The sequence below is a fragment of the Alligator sinensis genome, unplaced genomic scaffold, assembly GCF_000455745.1.
Source record: "Alligator sinensis unplaced genomic scaffold, ASM45574v1 scaffold193_1, whole genome shotgun sequence".
Taxonomy (NCBI): Eukaryota; Metazoa; Chordata; order Crocodylia; family Alligatoridae; genus Alligator; species Alligator sinensis.
Genome location: NW_005842199.1, coordinates 1,816,331 through 1,833,829, shown reverse-complemented (window position 1 = coordinate 1,833,829; position 17,499 = coordinate 1,816,331). Strand labels below are relative to the sequence as shown.

The 17,499-nt window shown below is 40.0% G+C and overlaps 1 protein-coding gene across 2 annotated transcripts in view; it reads right to left on the bottom strand.

The window, feature by feature from the left end:
- The window catches only part of LOC102377499 (dedicator of cytokinesis protein 1), a 184,366-nt gene that overhangs the window by 99,229 nt on the left and 67,638 nt on the right, over positions 1 to 17,499 (bottom strand). For both annotated transcript variants that reach the window (XM_025207551.1, XM_025207550.1), the window contains exons 3-8: positions 14,946 to 14,986; positions 10,723 to 10,778; positions 8,843 to 8,939; positions 6,154 to 6,302; positions 2,105 to 2,240; positions 852 to 1,009 (exon numbers count right to left, since the gene is read on the bottom strand). In XM_025207551.1, coding sequence (XP_025063336.1) covers positions 852 to 1,009; positions 2,105 to 2,240; positions 6,154 to 6,302; positions 8,843 to 8,939; positions 10,723 to 10,778; positions 14,946 to 14,986 — 637 coding nt within the window. The remainder of the gene's footprint in view (positions 1 to 851; positions 1,010 to 2,104; positions 2,241 to 6,153; positions 6,303 to 8,842; positions 8,940 to 10,722; positions 10,779 to 14,945; positions 14,987 to 17,499) is intronic.

Sequence of the window (17,499 nt, the reverse complement as noted above, 5' to 3'; positions counted from 1 at the left end):
TTTTACACCTGTTATCATAGAAGTGGCAGCTCTTGGCCACCAAATTGGATGCCTTTTCATGCATCAACAAGAGAAATAAATTCTGACTGTAGGAACTTTATTGTGAGCAAGTCAAAATATCATACCTCAGCTTGACTTTAAGATCAAAGTGACTCTATGCAGCTAAGTTTGTCGAAGGTGGACGGGGCAGAAGCTATAATATGGAAACCCATAATAGCATTTTTGCTGCAACACAGATACATCAGCATTCAATTGTCTTTCACGTTCTCTACAAAGGTCATTTTCTAACTCGTATAACCACATAGGTATACTAAAAATGGAGTTTTATAGATTTAAAAAATGATTATACTGTTATGGCCTTTTAAAAAAGACACCATTGGTGTGTTTAACATGCTGCCCTGATCAAAGTAACATTTACTGAGTAGCTGCTGCTGTTGTATTTGTGAGCATCACATGTAAAAAAGAAAGCAATTCTTAAACCGTCTAGCATGATGCAATTCCTGTAAGAAAGCAAGGGATCTAGAACTCTAACTCTACTGGTGAGCGAGAATCAGAGCTTTTCTAGAGTTTTCATATTCCACTTACGCTCTGCACAAGTGGAACTAAAGACACAATATGATAAGGAACAGTATGAATTTGAAATGCACTGAAGCTAGAGACTAATTTGTTGCTGTGCTGAATAAAGCAGCTGAAGTGTAGTTAAATTAATGCTTCCCAGCTAACCTGATCCTACAGTTCAGAAAATGAACTTTCCAAAAGCCCTCACACACCAAGATATAACTCCTTGCTTCCAAAAACCAGACAGGCACAAAACCAGCAAGGTATAAAAAATGCAACAGACAAATACTAACCTGATAAACTTTGACTCCAGTGGATCATAAAGAGACATAAGAACTTCAGCATCTTCTCCTATTTTACAGACTACATTTTTTAAATTTACAAATAAAGCGAATGAAGGAGTGGCAGCAAACTTGGCTTGTCTGTTAATATCAATGTTCTGTTTTTGAGACTGCAATTTCAAACAGATGAAATAATCAAACTTAACAGCATTAATTAGTAAAGAAAGAGCTTAAATCATTGATCTACTATGGAGCATTTATCTCTTAGCCAGAGAAAAGTAAGAGTAGCCACCAAAGCTAAAGCAGGGCTGTCCAACTGGTGGCCCATGAGGGGTACATATGAAGCCCCCAGGCTCCCACCCAGCTACTGCTCTCCCACTGCTCTGGCTACAACTGGAGCCAGAGTCTCCAGACACCCCTTCCCTCCTCTGGCTCCACCCCAGGTGGCAGAGCAGTGCAGGGAGCTGAGGGTAAGTCCAGGCGACACAGGTTCAGGAAGCAGAAGATGAGGCAATAAAGCTGTGTGCAGAAGATGAGGCATACTAGTTTACACTATTCCCACTTTTAGTTTAAATTGCAGGGAGAGAACGTAAATTTAAATTTCAAAAACTGGAAAAGCAATTGTTAAGCTAAAAAATTGCTAAGGAAAAATTGCTTCTCCCACATCTGATGACTAAGTACAGGATCCTAAAGAAAATACCAACTCATCTGAATTACAAGGCAGAGGGTCAGATCAGTTAGGGCATCTGGCTATGGGCCTTCCACTAGACCAGGGGTGCTCACCTCCAGCTGACCCAGAGAGTCTTGGGATCCAGCCCATGGGGTTTCCCACAGCTTGGGAAATTTGGTGGCAGGGGAGCCGTGATAGTACTACCAGCCCTCCTGGAGGACAAATTCCAAGCTCTGCAGTGTGGGACAGAGTTGAGGCAAGACTCTCCTCCCACATGTCCTGATCAGAGCCAAGCCAGGTCCCCTTCTCCCTGGGTTGTGGCCAGGCTGTACCTCCTTCCTACTCTGAAGGACTAGGCTGCACCCCCTCTCCTAGCTGCAGGGCTGAGCCATGCCCCTCTCACCCGTGCTGGGCTGGGCAACGCCCCCTTCCTCCTTGCTTGTGAAGCCAGGTTGGGGCTCAAAACTGAAAACTCTTCATAAACAAAAGATTTTGTAAAATCCCTACTTCATCAATCAATAATTTGATGGTTATGAGTATGAATTCATGAGATGTTTAATTTTTAAAAAGAACAGTTATAACCAGCTTATCTTACCTTTTCTTCTAATAGTCTTTCCTCAACTTGTTTAGAAGCTATTTCATGGGCTCGGAAAAGGCTGATTGTACTGGTTTGTTCTGGATCTAAAATGTTGCCATCTTCATCCCTCACAACCAGATCCAAATCAAGAATTCTGTATTAAAATGTATATATGCCTGTAAGTTAATCATCATCATGTGTAAATGCCCACACTTAAACACTTTATTTGTGTGTGGAGGTTTCTGTTCTGACTCATTCAATAGTCTGGGCAAACAAAATCTCTGGAACGCAACACATGACTTGGTAAGTAAATAGAGGTTTAGTTTTTCCCCCCTTATCTTTTTATGCATACATATCTGTGTTGTTTCAGAAAACCACAAAGCATTACGAAACATGGCAAGACCTTTCTGTTTCCTTAACTCACAGAGTTACAGGGCACAGACAGAAGTGCATCTCCCTTCTGTAACTGAGAACACTTTGCAGGAAGTGTTCTGAGTTACAAGGATCCCCGGGACCAAACAGAAGTTCATTGTTGGTTCCAGGGGGAGAGGAATCTAGCTGCTGGCTGTAAGCCTGCAGCTGGTTTTTCTTAGCGATGGCCCATCCTCCCTCCCAGCCTGTCCCTGCTTCAGAATGGGAGGGGAAGAGAAGGAACTCCTTCTAGCAGTTCTGCAGCCAGTGCTGAGGGTGAGGTGGGTGAATTGGGGCCCCTCACCTCAAAGGGGCTCCAGTGCACCCACGCCCCACCCTCCAGCGAGGACTGAAAAAAATCCCAAACTGAACTCCATCCACTCTCTTTCCCGCCTCCCATTCTGAAAACAGCTTGAGGCTACGTAGGTAGCGCAGACACAAGTTACATAAGATGCTGTTTTGAAACATCTTGATTTGACCCCTTATGCAATGAGGGTCCAGACTTTCTCCCAACTGGCCATTTTTAAAGCAGTCTGCAGCTGCAAACTTGTATTTGGTCACAGCTATAGTCTGCTTTCTGTGGGCAGATTAAGTGAAAATAGTCACTTCAGTCTGTGCCCCCAATGACGAAGGTTAGTTTCTTAAAGAAGAAAAACTCTTTCCTTAAACCAAGCTTCACTTCTAAGAGGACCATTCCTTTATCATTGTGCCAGCCACAGAACATGCCCCAAGACCATGGGATAAAAGAACTTAAGTTCACATTGCTCTAATTTCTCGACTTCATTAAAGGCCCTAAGGAAGGAAAGACATCATCACCTTCCAAGCTTCATCAGGAAATTTTTGCCCTGCTCTGTTGTGAATTTTTGTTTTGGTAGCCTCCATCACCCCTCAACTATTCAACTGTGTGATTACTGACTAATGACTTAGAGTCATCAGCACTGAATCTACTGCATTTTCACCTTCCCACCCAAATGGCTGCTCTCTGAAGAGCCAAATACATCTGCCTCATCTAGAGAAAACACAGGAACCATCCTATAGAGGTAGTGCGACTAGGCAGAAAAACACAAAACGATCACAGTTCTCCGATATGTTTACACATGCTAAGCAGAGTGGTTGAGCAGAGAGGGAAATTTATTGGAGCAGATTGTTAAATGAATAGAAGCAGAAAGTATTTGACTTTTATCTTTATATTTTTCATTAACTTCCCCAATGGCATTTCGAAAAATATATCTAAGTCAATTCCCCAATGCTCCAGTTTGTTTATAAGTTTACTGTACAAATGAAAACAAAAACTTGTTAGCTTCACAAAACTAACTGACCCAGTCTCAAAATTTCATATCTACCCATTTAAAAACAAAAGTCCATACTTTGAGAAGCTTCTTAGTTATCTAAATAAAATTAAAATTAACATGCTGCCTTTATGTATATGAACATTCTGTTTGCATAGCCACTCTTCAGAAAACAGAAAAAGCAGTTTTATTAAGTCTAGTGGGTATCTGCAGGATGCATAAAAGAAAATAGTAATTTTTGTGCCACTTTAGACAAAATTCAGTATATGGCTACACTAAAAAGGCACTGCACCCTTTTTGTTCTGAATATTTACTCAAAAGTTCAAATTCAGTTCTCTCCCATACTCTTCAGGGAATGCTCTGATCACTTAATTAGTCTATCAGAACATTATGAATAAAAAGCATAGTACAAGATGCGCTATTGTATTTGAACACTGAGCATCTGACGGTTATTCAGAATAACTTTAACCAACTCCTTAGCCAGATGGTAAAATACAGTAGCCAAACAAATAATATCAACAACATCTGGCTAATTGTCTACTGGGTACAACAGTCCATATCTTGGATTATAAATACCAAATTACTTACTGAATGGAATTAGTGATTTTTTTTAAATCGCTGTTTTTGCTGATAAAGTATGTGAGCACAAGAACTGCAGAATCTGCAGTATTTAAATAACAAAGCAAAGATAGCTGAATTCTCATGAGATAATCATATCACAGGGGCATTTAAAGGCAGTTTTGCTGAACAGTCTTCATTTCCCAAAAGTGCAATAAACATAGATTACCCATCCCTTCCAATATTCAAAATGCAATTTTGCACTTCTTAACTTGTTTAAGATGATGGTAAGATTGCTCATTTTCAATTAAAAAATGAAAGCCTAATTGGGTAGCAGAGCATCCTTTTTACTGTACAATTATTTAGATCTGCAGTTAAAAATTTAAGTTTTCAAATGCATGGTTCTTGTCACCCAAACAGTTAAGAGGTTTACCTTTATCAAAGTCATTTCAATTGAGTTACTTCTGATGCATGCTCCACTACACATTTGTCATTATTTAGGTACCATTTCTGGGATCGATTCATATCTCCTGGATATCTATGACATTTATTTGGCTACTAATACTACCTAAGTAAAAAGAACAATGAAGTAACCTGCATTTCCCAGCCAAATACTGTAACACTTGTCAGTACTGACAAGTGCAAGGTACTGCACCTAGGGAGGAAGAACCAGCAGCCTACATGCTGGGGAACTCCCTTCTAGTCAGTGCAGAGACAGAAAAGGATCTTGTAGTCATTATTGATTCCAAAATGAACATGGGCCGACAGTGTGGGGACGCGGTCAGGAAGGCTAACCACACCTTGTCATGCATCCGCAGATGCATCACGAGCAGGTCCAAGGAGGTGATCCTCCCCCTCTATGCGACACTGCTCAGGCCGCAGTTGGAGTACTGCATCCAGTTCTGGGCACTGCACTTCAGGAGGGGATGTGGACAGCACTGAGAGGGTCCAGAGGAGGGCCACCTGCATGACCGGGGGGCAGCAAGGAAGGCCCTATGAGCGGAGGCTACAGGACCTGAACCTGTTCAGCCTTCACAAGAGAAGGCTGAGAGGGGATCTGGTGGCCATCTACAAACTGGCCAAGGGGGACCAGGAGGCTATGGGAGAGTCCCTGCTTCCCCAAGCACTAGTGGCAGTGATGAGGAATAATGGGCATAAATTGACTGAGAGTAGATTCAGGCTAGATATCAGGAGGCACTACTTCAGTCAGGGCAGCTAGGATCTGGAACCAACTTCCAAAGCAAGTGGTACTCACTCCTACCCTGGGGGTCTTCAAAAGGAGGCTAGATAATCACCTAGCCAGGATCATTTGACCCCAGCATTCTTTCCTGCCCATGGTAGGGGGTCGGACTTGATAATCTGCTCAGGTTCCTTCCGACCCTACGAACTATGAAACACAGCATAAACAACAACAGAGCGCAAACATCAGGTGGTGCTAGAAAGGCAAGAGCCATTTATGTTGTGTTGGCAAAGAAAGCTTAAATGACATCTTGAATGAATAGAATGTTTGCACTTCTCAACTGACCTAAAAAATCATAGCTTTAATCTGACACCAAACTGACGATATAACCAAGTTTATGAGTGACAGCTTAATAGACAAATTCCAGTCTACATGTTATAATTTGTACTATATTTAAAATGTTTTTATATACCATTTTGACTTGCTGTAAAAGACTTACTTAAAACTACTAGTACTACTTAAAGATTTACTTTCTTCATACATACCTGCTCTATACCAGGTTATATCTTCTCCCCCCACCCTCCTTCCCCCTCCACTCCCAAAAATACAAACTTTTAGTTATCACAAACCTGTTTCCATAATCAATTTTGGCAGTCACTTTCTTTTTCAGTTCCTTAAGCTCATCTTGGGGTAGAGTTCCAGAGAGTATTTGAGATCTCCATTCAATAAGATCATATATCATATGTCGCACACTGCGAAACATTTCTCTATTATCTTGCTGTTGGAAAGACAATAGTTAAATAAACATTACTTAAAAACCTAAATAAGTGAGACTCTTTTAGTTATACATGCATGACAAATTAAACACATGGGCCAAGAGCTTCAAAGTGGTGTCTAAAAGTTTGGTTTTAATGCTAAGCACTTGGTTGTTCCTTCCCTGGAAACTGTCACATTCTCACACATTTTGAAAAACACTTATTTAGGTATCTAAATGCAACTTTAAGAGTGTAACTTTAGGATCCTTTAACTATGAACCATGATTAATTCAAAAGCGATTTAATGTATCAGGATGTTACGTATCCTGATATTTCGTTGTATCAGGATACTTAATGATTCACTATCAGTATCAAGACATCTTTTGGTTTATATAGAGGTGGAGGGTGCGAGGGTCAGTCTTTTTTTTCTCCTCAAATAATCCAAGCACAACCTTATTAAAACAGGAGAAAAAGACACAAATGTGGATTTTAACAGTGTGAATTTGGACTACTACATTATTATTGGTAATATTGTATTACTTCTTCAGTGCGTAAATAGTGTTTTTAGTAGCACATAGTCCAAGAGTAGAAAGAGAAAAACCATAGGAAAGCACTGAAAGTGAATTCAACCAATCTACAATGAAAAAATACCTTGCTTTTCAGTATACTATACAGTATAGTTTACCAGAGCTGCAACAACACTTATTCTGTTCTCAACAGAGGAGTAATTTCTGGACATACAAAGGGAGAGAATACCACTTCCAGCCCTTCAGGACGAGAAGACATAAGATCTTAAAATCCTTGAACTCATGTTTCCAAAACTGTTGTGAGATACGTTAATTGATCTGCCATCATCCCACTTAAAAGGAATCAGAATTTAATTATTTCTCATCCATAAGACAGCTTCATGATGTTCCACAATACCATGCTTGGTCATTGATTCAATAACCAAAAGGGAAGACAGCCACTTTCTGAATCACAACTTGACTCCCTGAGCCTAGGTAATCCACTCATGCCCCCTCTTCCTCTCTCACAAAGACAAGAAGGGCTAATTACATGATCAAGGTTCCAGAATCTTGAAGGACACTGAAAAATTGGACAAGGTGCAGAAAGGAGCAAAATAACTTAAGGGCTGTAAAAAAGTCTTTATTGTAAGACGTACAGAGCTCAATATGTTTATCTTCTTACAAAGACTGAGAAGTGACTAGATTACAGTACCTTTTGAGAGAGAAAATACTTGATATGAAAGGGTACTTTCACCTAGCAGAATATAGTATGACAAGAACCAGTGGCTGGAAGTTAAAAGCCCAGCAACCTCAAATAGGAAGGTAACAAAAAAAATTATCACAATGAACATTACAAACTAGCAAGGAAAGCAATGGGTTCTTCGTCTCAGTATCTTTCTGATGGATACACATTAGTCAAACAAAAGTTATTAGGCCCAATACAAGAATAACTGGTTGAAATAGAGTGACTTGTGATGAGATCAGAAAAGATGGATCTAATCCCTTTAGCTTTAAAAACTACAAATCTATAGTCTGCCTTCTCATTTCTGAAAGGCCCGCTGTTGTGGTTCTATGTTTAGGAGTTATCTGTATTTTACTTCTAGGGTTATTAACTTTAAAATATAAATGTTAGATTAGGGATTGGCAAAATACAGCCTATGGGTCAGATCTGGCCCCCCAACTGATTGGATCTGGTCCACAGGCGGGCATCCACCAATCGACTGTATCCAGTCCACTGTATCTACCAATCGACTGTATCCAGCCCATACTATGCTCCCACCCGCACCGACCAGTTAGCACCATCCCAGCCCCAGCCAGCACATAGAGCTTCCCAGTGGAGCTGCTGCCATAGCTGCCTGGATACTGCTTGGCTCCCCCCCGCATCCAGTGGCTCCTCCTCCTGCCCCTGCTGCACCTCTCCAGGCAGCAGGTAAGTTTACAGTTTGTAAGCAGCCCAAGAGCAAAGGTTGATGCTGCCTGAGAGCCTCTACCTCTACTACAGCCTTGTCCCCACTGCCACCAAGCCACAACCAAGACAGGGTTTCCTAGAAGCTGATCACGTCAGGGTTCCTCGACAGCTCCCCACTGACTGGGCTGTCAGAGAACCAGCTGCTCTTCTTCCCTCCTTCCTTTCCCTTTGAAAAAGAGGAGGAGGATCACTGTGGGATAGTGGGGGTCTCTCTGTCCAAACATTAAACTGGTCCCTGAAAGACAAAGAAGTTGCTGTTTGAAACAGCAGCTTCTTTGTCAAGGATCTGCCATTTTTATGGCACATCAACCATTTTCTTAGCATGACAAACAGCATGAATGTGTGAACAGTTGTTTTTGTTGTGCCAAAAACAACCGATGTGGCCGGACAAATGTAACCTCTGCCTAAACCTTTAGAGGAAAAAGAGTGAATATATGCAAACGAATTCCCCATGCCTTACATTCTGTTTGTTCTTAAATTTTGGCATATCTAGTTTTTACATTTCTAATGCAAGAAGACGACTTTTCCTACTTCCCAAACTGAAATCCATAATATTTTATATGATTTAAAAATAATATGATGTACTTACAACATATAGCTGCCGCCATATTATGGACCACTCTCGTAATGTTGTGGTAACTTCCTGAATCAGCGGGAGCTCATTGGGTATAACAGTTTCATGCTGTCTAAATTTTGCAAAAACATTTTGATAGAATAGCAAAATCATTAATATGGATAGAACTTGTAGAAGTAATTTGTACGTTTCAAATCTAATTCAATATTGCCACAATAAAGAAAGAACATGTGCCACCATATTACAAAATATAAAGGATGCATCACATACATATATAAAAAAGAGGCACTGCATGTATCACTGTGGCCTAACAGAGCACCTGGGTGTAACCTGAAAGACCAGAGTTCTATGCCAAATTCTGCCACTAACTTGGTGTGACCTTGGGCAAGGCCCTTGGCCTCAGTCTGTCCACCTGTAAAATAGGAATAGCTAAACTGACTTTCTTTGTATAGAGCTATGGTATCTCTCAATGAAAAATGCTACATGAAAGCTGAATATTATTACTGTGGCTTTCTTTGTATATTTTATTATAGTACCCTCAACTTTCATATAATGAAATATAAACATGTAATGTTGGTGGCAACTTACAACATAATATTCACAAGAGTATTTTACTTCATATTTTTGAGAATGTTAGTTGTCCTTTCAACAACACTAATAGTAAAGTAGGCATAATATTATTTGGGGCTTTTTTTATATCTTAGATTTATCAATCAGGATGAAAAACAGGTATTTAGCATGTACAGTGCCATGACATTAATGTATTTTGCTGAAAGTATATGCTTAAAAAAACAAAACCTGGCTTGCAGCTCTTGAGAGTATTTACCCATCTAAATGACTTCCTTTAAAATTATGCATCATCCAAATATAAAACAACAGATAGACCTTTTAATGTGTCAAAAGTAGAGTACTTGGAGGTAGTTTTGTAATCAGCAAGAAAGATGCCATTATGCAGTAATCATATGATTAGCAGTGTTATCATTTACATACTTAACAGAGTATAAAAATAAATCAGTAAAAAAGGAGGAAATTTTAATCTTTTTCACCTAATTTCATACCCGGCTGATCGTTTGTCAATTCCACTCAACATTTTTTTGTTTCACTAATATATTTTTAATGCCATCTCTGACACCAGTTTTGTGACCTTTCATATCCATGGCCACTATGTAGGAAATAACTTCAGATATCAACACAGCAATTTAACAACCACTGTATTAACGGAAAAGGCCAAAGTGTCTGCACTCAAGCAAGTTTAGGACAGTGAAAGGAACACCACAAAACCTGATGTTGTGGCTCATTAATAGAGATAACAACTTTGGTAGAACTGCTTCTCAGCAAAGCACAGATGATTGATTTGTGGTCTGAAAGACCCTTTACAATGAGGAGCTCAGTCTACTCAATTTATTGAAGAGAAGGTTAAGACGTGACTTGAGTATCACCCATAAGCGTCTGCAAAAGGAGAATGTATCTGATAGTAGCAAACATTTCAGACAAGCCTGCAAATAAGTTCCAATGGCCGGAAACTGAAATCAGAAAAACTGAAATGAGACTTCTGGTTTGTTTTTGTTTTTGAAATACTTATGGTAATTATTTTCCATTTGAATACTTTATCAAGGAATTAAATAAGTTTAAATCAAGCTAAGAGTTTTACTGTACCTACCTATTCAGGTCAATATAGTAATCAGTACAGATGAAACTGCTATTACCTGCATTATGCAAGTAGTTAGACTAGCCTCTCACTTTCAGATGTATGAACTGATCCCCCAAAAAAGTATTCAGACCATCAGTTCATCAGTCAACTGAAAATGAAATATTACTCCCCCAATGAATGTAATAAAGTTACAACTACATAAACATAAAAGAACTGGAGTCTTTTAAGCCAAGTCTCCACTCACCCTTTTCCTTCAACTATGGCTTCTTTAAGGTGAATGTAAGTTGTAGGAAATATGCCCTTTGGAGAGAGAAAAGTTAATTTTATTCCGAGTAACTAGATGCACGTTCCTGGTTAGCTATAGTCACACATTCATATTACCAGTTTACACATACTCTCATAAACAGCATTACAGAAACAAACTCTCATAACAATGCAACTAATATTCTTTTCAAAATTTCACAATAGAACAGGAATAGCTCCTCAGACAAAAATGCATGATCTGTGTGGGTTCCACTTGTCCATCTAGTCACATTCCTACTGCATCAGTTTTCCTAGCTCAGTTCCACAAAGAGTATGCGTGCATATAGACACTATTAAAGCCTTTTTCTTTTAGGTCTGGTAGATTATTAAAACAGTTCAATACAAACCTTCTGCACTGATTATTCCACTTCTTCCCAAATCCAGAGATTCTGTTGCTGCCTTTCTTAAAACCTCTCCTTCCCAAGATTTCTATTCCTGCTATAAGATGCTGCATCTACCCCAAAGTTATACTTCTCCTGACCCAGGATCTTCCCACTATCTGTCTACCAGAACAGACTCCTAGTTATAGGAAACACTATCTCTAGGCCTCACATAACCCAAATAAAGGCAGCTGAGTCAGGTAACAAGGGCACATACTTGCACTCTGGGCCCCTCTAGACATGGAAGGAAGCATGCTTGTGGGACTGTAAATTAGATCCCACCATGCCTCATTGGTGGTGTAAGGGAAGCCTCCTCACTGATGGGGCCTCCCAACCACGGGGGCACCCAGGGCTCCTCTAACTGGGAGATGACATCAACTGAAGTCTTTTGTGTGGGACATGGGGTGCCCAGATCACATTATCTGTGGTTTCCCACATGTATGAGTGCATGGGGAACCCCTGCAGCTGGGAGACTGAATCAGCTGTCATCTCCCAGCTGCAGGGATGCATGAAGTGCCTATGCTTGGGAGCGCCATCAGCTGACAGGGCTTCCAGCTGTGGGGGGCACAGCTTACAGATGCAAATTAAGGCTGGATAGAAATTAGCTATAAAAATTACATATTTTCCAGCTCTAGCTTTATAGCTGGTTGGACCTTTTTAAGGGGTGATAGTTAATTTGCACATGTGGCTGGAATTAACTGCTCAATTAACCAGGTAATTGTGTAATACATGCAACATGTAGAGAGGGCCCCTGAGACCAATTCTATACAGACTTTAGCAAAGTTGTAGAACAAATTTCCTACCACTCACTTGACTCTACCCCATCATCAAAATAAACTCTAAGTTAAAATAAAGAATTAGAAAACAAACTCCCAGAGTTTTTAATTCAGAACTATGGTGAAAGTATTGTACCTTAACATCCAAAATCCCTAGAAACTGAAACTAAACACAGAAGAATTTTTCCTGTGTTTGACTTTTCTGAATCAACTCAAAGATGCTTAGACTGAGTCTCAAAAGGTAGATAACCTTTTAGGGAACAGTTAAACCTAACTCTATATGTAATAGAATGCTGGGAAGTTTTGCTGTCTTTGATGCAATATAGATCTCTGTCTTAGATTTCTATATATTAATACAAACAATGATTACTTTGTACAGATGGACAATTGTGTAACCTGCGTTCAAATGATAAACTTTCCTTTTAATCTCCCAATCCTATGAATGCCAAAGACACTAGGGTTAAAAGAGGGAAGGGTGGAAAGGAGTGAATAGTCACAACTGAAGGGCAAACATAAAAGCAGGGAAGAATACTAAGTGTCACAAGAACTAACAAGAGATATTTCTGAGAAAAGAGAGCCTCAGAAAGGCAAAGATGGAACGGGCAGAGAACTGCAAAGTTCAGCTGGACAATCTAAAAAACAAAACTGGGGAGAAGGGAATGAGATCAACATATTCTGATGAAAAAGAGGTTCTCCACCTACTACTTTGCTATAAATCCTGAGAAAGTGAAGAGGTGGGGGGAGCAAAGACAGAGAGACAGAATAAGAACACATCATCTATTAAAGTCAATACTGAGAAGCTTTTCTTATTAGGGGCTATATCAACAATGTTGCCAATTCTCATGATTTCTGGCATTGTTCTTAACGTCTACATTTTGGGAATGTCTACATGCCTACGCTTTGGGAAACACTACATTCCCGAAGCATAGACTTTAAGAACAGCACCAAAAATCATGAGAGTTGGCAATGCTGCATCAATGTAATATCAAAACACACTACTTCATTTAACACAGTGAGTTTCTCCTACACTCATCTACTCAAAAGGTTCTACCAGAATTCCCTTTTAAAAGATAAAACAACTCTCTCAAATTAGCAGGCTCTTTCAAAACAGAAGAAATTATATTAGCTTGAGAAGCAGTCCTGGACATCTAGCTGCAGGCAAAAAAATGTAGCAGCACCTGGAATTAATTTAAGTCAACATGAGTGCCTAATTAGTACTTAGGCTGAGTAAGGCATGTTCTTGAAATGTACTTCCTAAAGAATTTCATGCATCACCAAAAGAGAAAATATCAAAATAAAATGAAAAACCAAAGAGTGGACTGGTTAGGAAGTGGGAGGGTCGTACTACAGAACTCCATGGCTAAAGTACAGAAGGTCAAAAAGCTGAAGGCTGAATCAATTCAATCTTTGCAGGTTAGTCTAAGCTGTGTTGGTTCATCCAAAAAGCAAGTGAACAGATGTTCACTTTTGATAGATTCAAGGAGGTGATACTTCCCCTCTATTGAGCGCTGGTCAGACCGCAGTTGGAGTACTGCATGCAATTCTGGGCGCCGCACTTCAAGAGGGATGCGGATAACCTGGAGAGGGTCCAGAGAAGGGCCACTCGTATGGTTAAGGGCCTGCAGGCCAAGCCCTACGAGGAGAGACTAGAGAACCTGGACCTTTTTAGCCTCCGCAAGAGAAGGCTGAGAGGTGACCTTGTGGTTGCCTATAAGTTCATCACGGGGGCACAGAAGGGAATTGGTAAGGTTTTATTCACCAAGGCGCCCCTGGGGGTTACAAGAAATAATGGCCACAAGCTAGCAGAGAGCAGATTTAGATTGGACATTAGGAAGAACTTCTTCATAGTTAGAGTGGCCAGGGTCTGGAACGGGCTCCCCAGGGAGGTGGTGCTCTCCCCTACCCTGGGGGTCTTCAAGAGGAGGTTAGATAGGTATCTAGCTGGGGTCATCTAGACCCAGCACTTTTTCCTGCCTATGCAGGGGGTCGGACTCGATGATCTATTGAGGTCCCTTCCGACCCTAACATCTATGAATCTATGATTCCAGAAATGCAACTGCACTGGCTCAGGCAGGAAGCCAGGGGGCACAAGTGCAGGCCTCCCTGCTTGGCTGAAGCAGGCAACTTGGACCAAGGCTAGCCCACCCACCCTGCCAGGGGTTTGCAGGGGAGGTGCAAAGCATCCTGGGATGCTGGGGGACTGTGAATTAACTTGAATCTATAAGGGATCTGGGACAGAATTTCAATACACCAATTTAAGCTAAATCAGTTCAGTCTGCTACTACATCCATCTACGTATATCTTAAACCAGTTTCAGCCATTTTGAAAGTGGCTTATGTGCACTGAACTTCTGTTGTGTTACATTTGAACTGGTGTCTAATCACTTATACTAGTTTGTGTGTAATTTCTGTCCCTAGCCAATGTGTAATTACCTTTCATTTTTAGGCATGAAGAAAGCCACTGATCAGGAAGAGAACTCAGAGTTCATTTCTGTATTCAAACATGTTAATTTTTAAGCATTTTTCTTTTAAAGCAAAAAATCAGGACTATAAATCTTTAATTCTGGCTAATTGCTACTATAAAATAAACCCCTAAAACTTAAAGTGCAACATTATAAGCAATATTTCAGCTGTTTCCTTTTTATTTTGGAAAGACTGCTGTAAACAACAGCCCTTTATGCACACTTAAAACCTAACAAGACAAAATTACATTGCACAAAGCAAGATTACTCCATCTTTCACACAGAATGGATGAAAATCACAATGTAAGTCTGCTTATAACTTTCCAAGATGCAATTGCATTTTATGAGCAATGCATTATTTAACAGAACATGAAGCCAACACTGTCAGCATTTAATAGATTAACTAGAATTTAAGTTTTATAAAAGTTCTTAGTTGACTATTTAACAAAGTAAATTCCACTATAGAATTTAGTCTACTATGCAATTATAACACAGCTTTACATTACAAAAGAAAATGAATTTAAAAAGTATGAAACAGAACACTTACCTTTTTTGATTTTTTTCTTAATGTATAACCTCTGTACCAACCTAGAAAAAGTTAATAAAAAGTTTAAAAATAAATTGTAAAAGCTTTTTCTTTGAAATGGGATAACACCTTAACGTTTCTTATAGTGTAGGAAAATGTCTGTGCTTGGATAGTTAAATTTCAGTTTTCATTAAATTGTATATTTTAAATATACAAAATGTTCTTTAAACACTATAAAAAGAAGAAGCAAGATATAAAACTGAAGTGGGACAGTATATGACATAGTTAGCATTCTGCATTATTTGTAAAATGAACATCCTCACTTAAATTAGTTTAATTTAAATTGGTAATTTACTAACATAAGCTAAACCAATCTGAGTGAACATACTTTAGAGTTGTACACTGGTTTCACTATTTTGCTTTAAAGAAACAAGATCTCCAAGATGAGCTGCTGTTATCACATTAGAGAACAAAAATACCACTCTGAAAATCAGGATGTCATGTGTACACCAAAACACCACCCAGGAAGAGACCCAAATGAAGTGGATAGTTTGCAAAATAAATAAATAAGTACAGGCTGATGAAGTGTCAGAAGAACTTCAAGCAAACAGTAGGAAAAATCTAAGTCCATTCGTGGATAATTCATGAACTGAAAAAGGGCTACATGTGTCTCTTAAATTATTCACACAGTGCCCCTGAATGCCCGCATTGGTTTAGTACAGTATCAGAAGGAACAGTCCTACCTACTGTTAGTTAAGACATAGTGTCAGTAAGACAGGAACTGCAGTGTAGCACATGAACAATATCTTCTTAGGGCTCCAACAGCAATAGAGTACAAAATCTGTGATGACATACTCTCGGATGACCGGATGGATATTCAAATAGGGAGGTTTTGGACGATTTTTACTTTACCTTTCAACTGACAAATTTATAGCGGTTCTCTGGGGCTCTCAATGCTAGGAGGCCAAAAGCCCTAATTCAGTGCATGCCAGCAAACAAACCAGCATTCCAGCTTTCCCTCCTGGCAATTCTATTATGATACAATTATTTCTATCCAGCACGGCATTCCTCAGCCTCAAAGGCAGGTGGCCATGCCAGGAAAATAGGGAGGTAATCTCTCATTTATTGTGCCCCCAGTTCACTACACATCTGCAAGCAATCAGCATTACGGCTTTTATTGTTTAAACCATTCTGTTTTTACTGTGACTGTATAATTAAAAAAAAAAAAAAAAAAACACACTATAGTAATTTTCTCTCAGAAAAAGGTATCATGCCAAGCAAATCAGCAGGGTTCTCGTGCACACTGCCCCCAATTCAGTACAAATTCATTTGCAGCCTTGTATTACGACTACTCGATATTTCAGCTTGTGTTTATATTTCTTGCTTGCTGCCTTAGAGAGCTCACAGGCAAAAGGGTGCTGTGCTCCACAATTTTCTGAAGGAAGACGGTAAGATTTTATCTCGGCTTGGTACAAAACCTACATCGCTGATTGTTCCATAAAGTCAGAGGGCTCTCATGCAAGCAAGTTGCTGAGCAAGCATTAGGCATAGCCGTCTCAACTTCCTTGCAGTTCAGTATACATAGGAAAGGAAAAATTAGCCAAAAGCAAATGGAAGACACGTGTCATGACCACTCATAACACCATTTCCTACCAACTACCCATGTACTTGACTATACATATCCAGAAGGTAGAAAAACAAGAGAAACAATGCTCTCTCTACATTCCAATTGGGATTTAGTGATGCCTCAGAATTCAAAGATATTAACAAGATAAAGCGCAAATGAAAATGTAACTCCCAAGAAACAGCAAACTAGCAGGAAACTCAATCCCTCGGCTTCTCCAGGCATTTTCAGGAGAGAAATTTTCACTTTTTATCATCACAGCATTGCCCCTCACCGCTCTTTCAAAATAGTCTGTGCCCAATATTGCTAGATACCAGATGGGAAGGGTACAAAACATATTTCTTAGCCTGAAAAATGGATGGGCTCAGCATAAAGATAAGGAAGAAGGAGGGACAGTAACAAGATATATTAAAGAAGGTTGGGGAGGGAGGGGCGGGGGGAGAAGGGAAAAGTGGTTGGGGGACAGTCTCCCCTAGGCAGCAGGCTTAGACCAGAGTCTAGATATAAATACTCAAGTTTGATGTGTGCACATCATAATGATTGGTACATTGCCAAGCAAAACAGGAATCAAATCCAGAACTATGACTCCAAGGCCATTTAATTAATAAATTAAACAAACTATCATTTATACTCCATTTATGCTCCAAGGAAGGAGCCCCCCAGGGGGCACTTGCCTGCCTGTACACTAATGCCAGGAGCTTGGGGAATAAGCAGGAGGAGCTCATCCTCCTGCTCAGTGCAAACAATTACGATGTCATAAGGATAACGGAGACCTGGTGGAACTCCACCCATGACTGGACCACGGGGATAGATGGCTATACCCTGTACAGGAGGGATCGTGTAGAGAAAAGGGGCGGGGGGTAGCTTTCTATGTTAAGGAAAACTACACATCCCTGCAAGCCGATATTGGCGACCAGGGTGGATGGCTGGAGACCCTCTGGGTTAAAATCC